This window comes from Paracoccidioides brasiliensis (assembly GCF_000150735.1).
Source record: "Paracoccidioides brasiliensis Pb18 unplaced genomic scaffold supercont2.7, whole genome shotgun sequence".
Classification (NCBI taxonomy): domain Eukaryota; kingdom Fungi; phylum Ascomycota; class Eurotiomycetes; order Onygenales; family Ajellomycetaceae; genus Paracoccidioides; species Paracoccidioides brasiliensis.
Genome location: NW_011371364.1, coordinates 3,257 through 15,911, shown reverse-complemented (window position 1 = coordinate 15,911; position 12,655 = coordinate 3,257). Strand labels below are relative to the sequence as shown.

Below are 12,655 nucleotides of genomic sequence, written 5' to 3'. Positions count from 1 at the left end.
CCATGCAGGTGGTTATAATCCACGCAGGCCCCAGCACCCCCTTTCATCCCATCAAGCTTAGTATTTCGTTATATAGCAGTTAGCAACGCAGAGAGTTTCCTTCTTATGCAGCTCGCATTCGCTCCCTAACATAATACTAAGCTTCCCTTCTACCTTCTCACTCAGGTTTCAGCAGAAAACTTGAGTGCCTCAGTTGAATTAGAACCTGCTAGTTCAGAGCCTGACAACGCGTCAGATCAACTGCTAAGACAACAGCACTGTTGAAGACAACAGCTCAATCCAACATCAGATGGCCACCACAGGCTCCCAACCCCCTGGAAGGGGCCGAAAGGACTGGCGATACCTCCTAACAAGACCAACTGACCAACCACGCGTCTCAATTGAGGAATTCAGAGAGGCAATCCACTCAGACAGCGACCGTGTTTATAATGAGTTGGCGGCGATCTTTGATGGCATCTTTGACGATGAAAAAACATTAAGGGATACGATCACACGTCTGAGAATGGAATGGGACAACGTTACTAATCAGGCCGCTGTCAAGCAAAGCCAGATTGATGAGCTAATTGCTGAACGTGATGAACTTAGCCACACCCTGGTCCGCATGACAGTCAGCAACCAAGCAGCAAGTCGAGGCGTCACCCCCTCTGAGACTGCCAGGAGGTCTGTCAAGATTGATGACCCGAAACACCTCACTGACGGCAAGGAGCCGAAATTTGAACACTGGCTCTCCCGGATGAAGAACAAGCTCCGGGAGAATGCTGACCACTACCCTACTGAACGCATGAGAATAGCGTACATTGAAAACCGGACTGATGGGGACGCAGCACGTCACATTGCACCCCGTATGGAAGAGGACCACCCCGAGCAATATCAAACCGCAGAAGAGATGTTTGAGCACCTCAAGTCAATATATGAGGATGCTAACAAGCTGCAAAATGCCAAGGGTGATTATCGCAAGCTGATTATGCGCAATGGGGATAATTATCATGAATTTGTCACAAAATTTTTACACCTGGCAGGGGAGGCCAAGATTGCCAGGGGGGACTACAAGACAGACTTCAATGACAAGCTGTCCTTTGACCTCCAGAAGATGGTAGCAGTAGCCAATGCGACCACTGATACATATGCTGAGTTTCAGAAAATCTGTGCGCAGGCAGCTCACACCCTCCAGACAATCAATGCCACCCAGAAATCAAAGAGCTCGCGGGGAAATGGGCCTAATACCTTCAAACAGAACACCCTGCAGACCGCCAACAGTCAAACACCCCCCAGCATCTCTACAACAAAATCCCCTACTGTGAAGGAGGCCTTGAGCTCTCGTCCGGATATTCAGTGCTACTACTGTAAGGAAAAAGGCCACATTGCCAGGAACTGCCCTGCAAAGCAGAAGTCCCAGCAGGTGATTGCTGAGCTCACAGGGAATGATGCCCCTGAGCCTTCAGCAGATTCGGGAAAAGAGTGAGCCTGAGAGAAGACTCCACCTCAGGTAGTTCAACAGTCTGTGAGAGGTTTGAGATGAAGGACTTGATTGGGGGGAAAAGCTTTAATGTACCAATCAAATTAGCCTACAATGGAATTGCTACTTCTACAAATTCTCTTGCTGATACTGGAGCAAATGGTGCGAATTTTATTGATACCCGATATGCCATAGAATTGGCAAGATTCTTTGATAGGAAGTTTCAAGAACTCCCATTCAAATGCCGCATGAAGGGATACAATGGCGCCCCCGGCGGGGTGATAGACCGCACATTGACCCTAAACCTCTGGGTGGATGGCCGGAGATTTCAGAATGTCCCTCTGCTGGTAACAGACCTAGGCCAGCACCCTGTCATCCTGGGACGGAAGTGGTTGGCAGCACAGGATATATGGCTTGATGTTAAAAACCAACGCCTGGTTTGGCCGAGTGAACGGTCTATCCCTGAACAGGTGGCGGAGCCGATGTTGAAGATAGTACCCTGGTCAGTACTGAAGCGCCCAGACCCCAAGCCTGAGCATCAGGCGGATGTGGAACGAAGAGAGATCAAGCTGGATGAGGAGATCAGACAGGAGCATCAGGCTCAGCTCCGCAGATTGAAAGGGACCAGCTCAGTCGTGATGCCTGAGACGAGGCAGGGGCTGACCTGGGAGGAGACAGCACCACAGATGATGGATATGAACTTCATTGGGGCTGCTTCCTTCCATGGTTATATGAAGAACAAGAAGTCAACAGTCTTCATAACCAGTCTGTATGAAATTGATAAACAGCTTGAGGAGAAGCGGGGTTTAGTGGGAGCTGAGGATGAGTCTGATGAGGAGCTGATCAGCAACTTACCAGAATGGTTGAAAGGCCGGGAGGACTGCTTCTCAAAGAAAGCATCAGATGAACTGCCCCCCCTACGGAAGAATGTTGATTTTAAAATAGAGCTCCAGCCTGATGTTGACCTCACCCAGGGCATTGGACATGCGCCTCTATATAAGATGAATCTAGAGGAACTAGAGGCAGTGAAGACCTACCTTGAAGCCAACCTAGCAAAGGGTTTCGTCACCCCAAGTTCAGCCCCCTACGCCTCCCCAATCCTGATTGCCCGTAGTGGGAAGAAGTTACGATTCTGTGTTGACTTTCGCAAGCTGAATGCTATAACCAAACGAGATCAGTATCCCTTGCCCCTGATAGATGAGCTGATGGACCGACTCAATGGGGCGAAATACTTTACAAAGTTGGACATTCGGCAGGGGTTCCATCGCATCCGAATGGACCCTGAGTCTGAGGACCTGACCACCTTTAGAACCCGCTACGGGACCTATAAATATCGGGTGGTCCCCTTTGGCCTTACAAACGCCCCTGCCTGCTTTCAACGGTTTGTTAACAGTATCTTCTTTGACTACCTGGACAAGTTTATGACAGCATTCATGGATGATCTTCTAATCTATAGCAAGAATCTGGAGGAGCACAAGCAGCAGGTAAACTCAGTGCTAGACCGACTAAAGACAGCAGGTTTGCAAGCCAGCATCCAGAAATGTGAGTTTGCAGTCCAGAGGACAAAATACCTAGGGTTCATCATCAGTACAGAAGGGATTGAGGCAGACCCAGAGAAGACAGCTGCCATTGTGAGATGGCAGGCCCCCACCACAGTCAAAGGAGTCCAGTCATTCCTAGGATTTGGCAATTTCTACCGACGATTCATAAGGAACTACAGCCGAATCGCAAAGCCACTGTACCAGTTGACAAAGAAGACTATCCCATTTGTGTGGACATCAGAATGCAAATCAGCCTTTGAAAAACTGAAGAGGCAGCTGGTGGAGGCTCCGACACTGCGTTACTATGACCCTGAGCGGGAGACTCGTATTGAGACTGACGCCTCTGACGGAGTAGTGGCTGGGGTACTAAGTCAAAGATTTGAAAATGACCTTTGGCACCCAGTAGCCTTCTATTCAAAGACAATGAATGGTGCAGAGCTTAATTATGAAGTTCATGATAAGGAAATGCTGGCAGTAGTCCGGGCCTTACAAGAATGGCGGGCAGAGCTTGAGGGACTACAACGGGAGGAACGATTCAAGATCCTCACTGATCATCGTGCACTGGAATACTTCATGACTACCAAGAAGCTGAATGCACGTCAAGCCCGCTGGGCAGAGTTCCTCTCCCGTTTCTACTTTGAGATCAAGTATCGACCAGGCAAGGCCAACCTGCTAGCAGACGCACTGAGCAGGCCTGAGCAGGTTAGAAGGCAACAGGACGGCCGTATGCAGATCCTCCTAGGACCAGAGACCCTCGACCCCCAGATCACTCCCTCTACAGACATTGCTAGCATCAACTCCTCAGAGAAAGAGAGCATTGCTGAATGCATAGTGTCTCTAAACAAGACAGCCACCTCAATTGAGCCCCTGCGGCAGCAGGCAGATGATGAGAATAGTCCCTATACAATGGAGGACAATGTGCTACGGTACAATGGAAGACTAGTGGTGCCTGTTCAGGAAAAGGAAACCCTGATAGCCAAGCTACTGCAGGAAATTCATGATCAAGCTTCAACAGCACACCCTGGAGGACGAAAGACCCTGGCCCTGGTGCAATCACGCTATTGGTGGGCCACCTGGCGGACAGACGTCCTACGCTATATTCGGAACTGCCATGTGTGCCGGATCAGTAAAATTCCAAGAGATAAGACTCCTGGTTTGCTAAAGCCATTACCAATACCAGAACGGGCATGGCAGCATATTGCAATGGACTTCATGGACGTGCCGAAAAGCAAAACAGGTTATGATGCCATTTTGGTCATAGTATGCCGGCTAAGCAAGAAGACAATCTCCATTCCAACCACCCGGGGAGTTACAGCCCAGGAGCTGGCCCGACTATTCATTCGATTCTACTATTCATACAATGGGGCGCCTGACTCAATTGTCTCTGACCGAGGCCCCCAGTTCATATCAAGCTTTTGGGATGAGTTTACACAGATCCTGGGCATAAAACTGAAACTCTCAACGGCGCATCATGCACAAACTGATGGACAGACAGAAGTGGTGAATCAATACATTGCCACCCGTCTTCGCCCCTATGTCAGTTACTACCAAGATGACTGGGATGAGTGGCTGCCCATTATAGACCATGCCTCCGCAGCTACCCCAAATGCTTCCACAGGGATCTCCCCCTTCCTCGCAGCAAATGGATATGAACCCCGAATGTCATTTGACTGGCAACCACTGGCGGAGAAATTGGACATGAATGAGAAAAGAAATCGAGAAGCAGCAAGGAGCTTCATTCACCGAATGAGAGAGATCTGGAACCAGGCGAGTAAAGGCATAAGGACAGCACAGGAACAGATGAAGAGGCAGACTGACAAGCACCATCGAGAGCCTGACTTTGCAGTAGGAGATTTTGTTTATCTAACATTGAAATCATACAAGATGGATCGACCAAGCCGTAAACTGGCAGAGCAGAATGCCGGCCCCTTCAGAATCCTGGAAAAGGTGGGCAATGCCTACAAACTGGACCTCCCCATAACAATGAAGATTCATTCAATCTTCTCCCCAGACAAGCTACGCAAGGACTCCAGAGACCCTCTACCTGGCCAGACTATCAGACCACCAGACCCAATTGAAATAGATGGTGAGAATGAATGGGAAATAGATCGTATACTGGCCAGTCGAATAAGCCGGAGCAAGCTGCAGTATCGGGTGCGCTGGAAGGGGTTTGATGAGGATTCTTCATGGTACCCCGCTCGCGACTTCAAAGGATCACCACACGCCATACGCGACTTCCATGAGGCTAACCCTACAAAAGCTGGACCCCCAAGGCGACTAGATGAGTGGCTGAAGGCATGGGAGACAGACAGCTACCTGAAGGACGAGGTTGATGACGACCTACCGGCATGAGGACATGCCTGCCCCTAGACCGGGGGGTGATGTTAGGCTCAGCGTCCGACCGAGCCCGACCGAAGGCCGGTGCCCGGTTAGACCCGACGTCGGATTAAGCTCGGCGCCCGATTAGGCCTAATCCATATCACGTGACCACACGACCATGCAGGTGGTTATAATCCACGCAGGCCCCAGCACCCCCTTTCATCCCATCAAGCTTAGTATTTCGTTATATAGCAGTTAGCAACGCAGAGAGTTTCCTTCTTATGCAGCTCGCATTCGCTCCCTAACACTCAGATAGAATTTCATACTTCTTCAGAGCATTATCCAACATTCTAAACCATCTTTTTATAATCTCTGGATCTTCACATAGAGCTCACTGGTGATCATATCTGCATGTGAGCCTGGTCTTCAGCTCAGAATGATATTTAATAAATCTTCACACTCAGCATTCTTCAATGCTAGGGAATATGCTAGATCCACAGACCCTGAGTAGCTCAATGGCCATATATCATACACTTGCAATTCGGGGGGGTAGGCCTCTCTCATCCATGGAGATTATTCATTGAACTAGAGCTTCTTCTTCTGTAGATGTCAATTTCTGATGTTGAGACTGGGATTTTACGCGTGGAATGCCTCTATGTAGTTGATTGGATAGGGTGGCATGAGAGACATCATAGGCCTTAGCAGCAGCTCAAATGCTAGAAATTTGCTTGATTTCATAGGCTCTAATGATCCAAAAAAGTTTTCCTTCCTGATTAGAGGCTTGAATTTTCATTGTGATTGAGAAATTGAGCTTTGATTGTTGATGATGAGTTGAAATTGAAAAGATGGTCAGTTGAGTGATCTGGCCAGTTGAGTGATTGATTATGTTAATTCATCATCTAGTCAATCAGATCACCTAGTCGATTGGCCTTTCACCACTCAAAGTATTTCAGATTAAATTAAGCAACAATTATATATAGAAAGTAGTAAATTATATTAAGAATTACTTCCTACACACTGAGAGCATATATGAGCAGTATGTTCAATAGTCTCATATACACTACACTGTGGTGCTGTTTGTTTTTATGATTGAGAGTCAGCAGCTTCAACCATCCCTTCTTTCCATTCATTGACTCTTTGTATATGATTCAAGTTTTTTTCAACCCTCAAAGCACTCTCTTGAGCTATATATGTACAGCCTCTTTCTCACTTTCTCTTTTGTTTAGTATATGCGGCTCTTAGTTTCTTGACCTTCTGCTTCAAAAGTGTCATTCTATACATGGTCATTTGATAGCCCTTGACAAGCTGGCTTAGGGCCTGATAGGTAGGACTGAGTAGACTCTACATACAGTGTTTGATATATTTCCTGACCTTCCCAGCCTGCTGCTCCAATTGATGTATATTATGTGATGTGGTTGTGGCCCAAGATGCTTGGGAGCTATGAGAAGTTCCAGAAAAGATGAGTGTATATATTGTGATATTAAGATGTGAGAGAATCTATTCAGGATCATATAGAATCAGCCCAGCAGCTCTAAAGCTGCTCTTAATGTTACTCTCAGTCAGGGCCTGTATATGAGTAATAAAATAGAGATTTAGAAACTTCTTTTTATCAATGTGATTGATTTCAAGCCACATCTGCTTCTCTATCAATTGTATGTACACTGTTTTTATAGGGGAGAAGTAGTTAACATTCAATGACTGAAGAAAATGAGAGGAATAAGCTGGCATGTAGAGAGCAATAATATTGTTCTCAGAGCAGAACCAGTCAAATTCAGCTGAAGCAGGACTTTTATATTCATCAAGAATCAATAGTTAGTATTTGTTCTTTATACAGAGTAGAGTGTTCTTGTTGAACACCTTCTTCAGTTAATACAGACTTAGTTTGTCAGTTGTCTAGTCATTATCACTGACTTCAATGACTCAGTTGTCTGGTAGCCCTTCCATCTCATATCAACAGAATTGATGTACTTTTTCTTTGAAAATGATCATTGTATGAAGAGCTCAATTTGTAACATTGATTTTAGCAATAACAATCACTTATTCTTGATTTCTAGATTGAACCAGTTTTGAATGATTAATTCTTTCAGACTTAGTCATCACTCTAGCAGTGCTAATAACTCTCATCTGAAATTCAGTCTCATCAAAGTTGTAGATATTATCTTTCAGAATCTCATACTTTGCAATGATATTTTGTACAAGTCTAAACCACTTATAGATAATCTCAGAATTCTCACATAGAGCTCATTGATAATCATACTTGTGTGAGAACTTGAATTTGAGCTCAGAATGGCAATCAATAAATCAATTAATTTAGCATTTGCCAACTGTAGATGAAGGTTTGACCTCAGTGCTAGAATCTCAATTAGCAAGAAGAAAATTGACTGTTTCTCATACAGTGTGCACTTGAGAAGGCTGGCCACATTCATTTATGAATAGAATCCACTGTACAAGAACTGACTCTTCAGTAGAGGCTAATTTTTAATTGTTGAGTTGAGAATTCTCTCATATTATATGACCATTCAACCAATTCTGTAAGATGGTAAAAGAGATGCTGTACAAGCTTGCAGCTTTCTTAATACTTGAAGTTTGACCTCATTTTAATGTCTGAATAGTCAAAAGAATCTTTCCTTTCTGAGTGGAAGCTTGAGAAGGCCATAGGGTGGGCATTTTATTGATGTGAATGCTAGATGCATACATGTTGAATAAATCAATTGACTAGATGATCCGATCAACTAGATGATGGATTATATTACATAATCAATCATCTAGTGAGACAGATCATCTACTGAGATAGATCTTCACTACATGATGCATTTAACTACTTAATTGATCAAAGTGTCAGCAATTAAAGATGATAATTCTTTATACAAGAAAGAAAGACTTACTCTAGCTATTGAAGCAGTTAAAAAAGATCAAATTTCTAGTTCTAGAGCTGCTGTCAGATTGTGCAACATCTCTTATTCCACTCTTTGCCATCAACTTCATAATCATATGATATAAGAGAACTCTCAGTTAAGAAATTAAAAACTGACCTCTATTGAGAAATTATCTCTTGTTCAATGAATAATCTTCATGAATAAAAGTGATCAGCCTCTCTGAGTGAGTATTATATAAGAAACTGTTAATCTTTATCTTGTCAATCAAAATAACTTTTTCAACTCAAAAACTGTTGATGAAAGCTGAGTTAAATGATTCATTTACTGTCATTCTGAGTTAAAAATCTAATTCTTTCAATTGTATGATCATCAATGAGCTCTATGTAAAGATTCTATGATTATTCAAGAATGATTTGAGCTTGTACAAAATACTATTTAAAAATATGACATTGTATAGAAGAATATATACAACTTTAATATAACTGAGTTTCAGATGAGAGTTATTGAAACAATCAAAATAATTACTGAGTTAGAGAAGACTCTTTATTCAAAGTTTGTATAGTTTGAAAATATAGAATAAATTATCATTATTGAGAGAGTTAATTTAATAGATTGATTATTATCTTCAATAATCATTTTCAAGAAAAAATTACATCAGATTTCTTAATTTGAGAATGAGTTATCATATAACTGAAGGATTGAAATCAGTGAAAATGAATAAACAACTGATAAGTTAAGTTTGATCTGACTTAAAGAGATGTTTAATAAATATATTTAAGTTTGTACAATTAATCAATATTAACTCTTGATATTTAATGAACATAACAGTTATAATAATTCTAAGTTTGATCAGTTTTACACTTAAAACTTGATTATTTTTTTTATATATTAACTCATTTCTCTCATCTCTTACAGTCTTTAGATGTTGCTTGTTTTTTTTTCATTAAAATAAGTATATAGAAAAGAGATTGAGAAGAGAATGAGATTTGACATCAATTATATTAATAAGAATGAGTTTTTAACTATCTATTCTTCAGTTCACACAGCAGCTCTGAGTGAAAAGAATATTCAGAGTGAATTTAAAGCTATAAAACTAGCTTCATATGATTCAGAGCAGATTCTTTTCTAGTTCAATATTCAGATACATACATCAACCTCTTCAGAGATCTCATATAGCTCTCAGATCTTCTGAATCATTATCACATCTCATAATATACAACAACTGAAGCTTCAGAGTGAGAAGATTAAGAAATATTTCAAGTACTGTACATAGAGTCCACTCAGTTCAATCAATCAAGCTTTGAAAAAGCTAGTCAAAAGATATCAAATAACTATACATAGTGCTATTATTTTGATAAGAAAAAACAAAGAGCTGAAGACTGTAAATGCAAAATAAAAGAAAAAGTGAGAAAGATGTCATATATACATAAGCCAGAGAGAGAGCTTGACTGTTCAAGAAGAGGTGAATTGTATACAAAGAGACATTGCAGAGGAAAGAGAGATAATAGAGCAGTTTGATAAGTAATCACAAAAGTGAGCAGTATCACAGTGCAGTGGATGTGGTGTTATAGAACATACTATTTGTACATGCTCCCAGTGTACAAGGAGTAATTTATAATGTAATTAGCTGGTTTTACTATCTAGTTGTGGTGATATTCAATTAGAAAGATATTGGATGGTGGAGACCTGTCTCAGTAGGTGATCTGTCTCACTAGGTGATTGATTACATTAGTTAACCAACCAACTAACGAACCTAACTTAGTTAAACGCGAATTTGTCGCGTTTGCAACTGGTTCCTTTTCTTTGGGCTGTTGAAGCGTCAGGGAACCTCAGAAACAGCAACTTCCAAAAGACTCCGCTGTGTAAAGGGAGTACAATATATCCTGTTCAATCATTCTGCTATTGCTTGAACTACCATTTTAAAGAGCATCACAGCTTCCATCAGCCCTTTTGAAGGTTGTGCGAAGCTTTTACTGCGAAGCTGCCCGCCATGGACGATTATGATCAAGGTAAGTGATGGAATGGCGTCTCCTTGCGCAAAACGAAGGTTAATGCTTACTTGGATTTCTATCTTTAGTAGGTTTAGAGGAGGAGCAAGAGGAAGAGAGAACAGAGGAGAAGATAATTAATGAAGGTATGACCACTTTTACTCCCGCTGAATACTATTCTACCAGTTCGGTCGCCTGACCCTGACATTGCCCCCCGCAGAATACAAGACGTGGAAGAAAAATGCGCCATTTCTTTATGATATGATTCTCAGCACAGCTCTGGAATGGCCAACCCTTACAACACAGTGGCTACCGGATAAGCAAGCGTAAGTTTAGTACACGGCGTGCTTCCTCAAATAACTTAAGCTACAAAATTATTTACTCCGTCCTCCAATTCCAAAGTGTCCCTGATAAATGCTACTCTACCCATCGCCTCCTTATTGGAACACATACCTCGAGCGATGCTCAAAATTACCTCCAAATAGCACACGTTCAACTACCCAATCCACGAACCCCCGATGCTGAGGACTATGATGACGAGAAGGCTGAGATTGGCGGATATGGTGGGGGAGGGTCGAAGAAGGCGCCCATGGAGGTGAAATTCAACATTGTCCAAAAGATAGATCATAAAGGCGAAGTAAACAAGGCAAGATACCAGCCGCAGAACCCGAATGTGATTGCGACCATGTGCACGGATGGTAGAGTGATGGTTTGGGACCGCTCGAGACACCCCAGTCTCCCCACAGGTACCGTTTGTCCTGAATTGGAGTTGCTGGGACACACGAAAGAAGGCTTTGGTTTAAGTTGGAGTCCGCATTTTATTGGCCATCTCGCGACTGGAAGTGAAGACAAGACTGTCCGTCTTTGGTTTGTAGCCCCTGCCCCTCACTTTGCGACTGTATAACTTGATCTCTTCTTTTCTTTTGAAGTTCGCATAGCTAATGCTCTTCTAGGGACATAACGCAACACACAAAGGGCAACAAGGCTCTTAAACCCTCCCGGACCTACACCCATCACTCCTCCATCGTTAACGACGTTCAATACCACCCTCTCCACTCCTCCCTAATCGGCACCGTATCTGACGACATCACTCTTCAAATCCTCGACATTCGTGAAGCGGACACCACACGCGCAGCCGCAGTGTCAAAGGACGAGCACAAGGATGCCATAAACGCAATCGCATTCAACCCAGCCAAGGAAACCGTCCTCGCAACCGGTTCCGCTGACAAGAGCGTAGGAATCTGGGATCTGCGAAATCTGAAATCGAAGCTGCATGCGCTGGAATGCCATACCGAATCCGTGACTTCGTTGTCGTGGCATCCGTTCGAGGAAGCCGTTCTTGCGAGTGCTAGTTATGATCGGAGGATTATGTTTTGGGATCTCAGTCGGGCTGGTGAGGAGCAGACGCCCGAGGATGCGCAGGATGGTCCGCCTGAACTGTATGATTTATTCTTTCCCACTTTTCCATACAATTACGGGATCCCGTGTGCAGTATTAAGTAAAATACACGTTTGCTAACTCTATTTACCAGGTTATTCATGCACGGTGGCCATACGAACCGCATCTCCGATTTCAGCTGGAATTTGAATGATCCCTGGGTTCTGTGCTCCGCTGCAGAAGACAATCTGCTCCAGGTCTGGAAGGTATCGGATGCCATTGTGGGAAAGGATATGGAGGATATTCCTACTGATGAGCTGGAGCCGTAGGGGGTGTTCCCTGGATAAACCTATTCATCTACCAGGTTGAAATAAGCTTGCTTTGTCCTAATCCCTATGGTTTACAGTGGGGATGATAATATGATATCCTATTCTATCCTATTGGATGAATTTCATGGCTCCTTTCATTGCTCCGTGTGTATTTATAGTGTTATAACTGGGGAGGGATTTGAACACGGAACAGCGATTTTGCTAAGCAAACGCAGTCCTTGGGGTTTCCCAGCTTCCCAGTCTCCCAGTGTAATATAATATAGTGTATGTCCAAATCACAATAGTAAGACTCAATGAACCTGATCTAAAAATACCCTCTCTTCTTTTTCCTCTCTCCTGGTCCCTTCCAACTTGAAATTGCAAAAATACTTAGTCAAGCTGCAAAAGTCGAGCAAGTCACTTCTATGCATCATCTCCTGACTTAATAATCAAAATATCAACAATGCAAAGTCATCAAGTGTTCTTTCAAGCAGAAAGACTTTGACAATTTAAGCACTTGATACAGATAAAATTTCAAGTGTATAAGCTGCAAAAAAGTTATATTATTATTATTAATTATTATTATTATTATTATTATTATTATTCATTTAAGATGTGTTCAATCAGTAACTCTGACATTTATCTAGTTAAAACTTGTTAGGCTCAGCGCCCGACCGAGCCGGCGCCCGATTACGCCTAACCCTCATCATGTGACCAACTGACCATACGGGTTGTTATAACCTGTTGGAGCCTAGGCTTCCTATAATGGACTAGCGCACTGCACAATAGT

At 43.1% G+C, this 12,655-nt stretch overlaps 2 protein-coding genes across 2 annotated transcripts; both read left to right on the top strand.

Moving 5' to 3' along the window:
• Nucleotides 1-289: 289 nt before the first annotated feature.
• On the top strand, nucleotides 290-1,462 carry PADG_05710 (uncharacterized protein; the record flags this gene model as incomplete). The annotated part of the gene is made up of 1 exon (XM_010763078.1): nucleotides 290-1,462. One exon carries the CDS (start codon nucleotides 290-292, stop codon nucleotides 1,460-1,462), a length of 1,173 nt encoding a protein of 390 aa, XP_010761380.1.
• An 8,720-nt stretch (nucleotides 1,463-10,182) lies between these two features.
• PADG_05709 (histone acetyltransferase type B subunit 2) lies at nucleotides 10,183-11,886 on the top strand (the record flags this gene model as incomplete). Its single annotated transcript, XM_010762882.1, has 6 exons — nucleotides 10,183-10,201; nucleotides 10,273-10,326; nucleotides 10,401-10,506; nucleotides 10,583-11,047; nucleotides 11,134-11,619; nucleotides 11,712-11,886. The coding sequence occupies 6 exons, from the start codon at nucleotides 10,183-10,185 to the stop codon at nucleotides 11,884-11,886; spliced, it is 1,305 nt and encodes a 434-aa protein (XP_010761184.1).
• Between the last annotated feature and the right edge of the window lie 769 nt (nucleotides 11,887-12,655).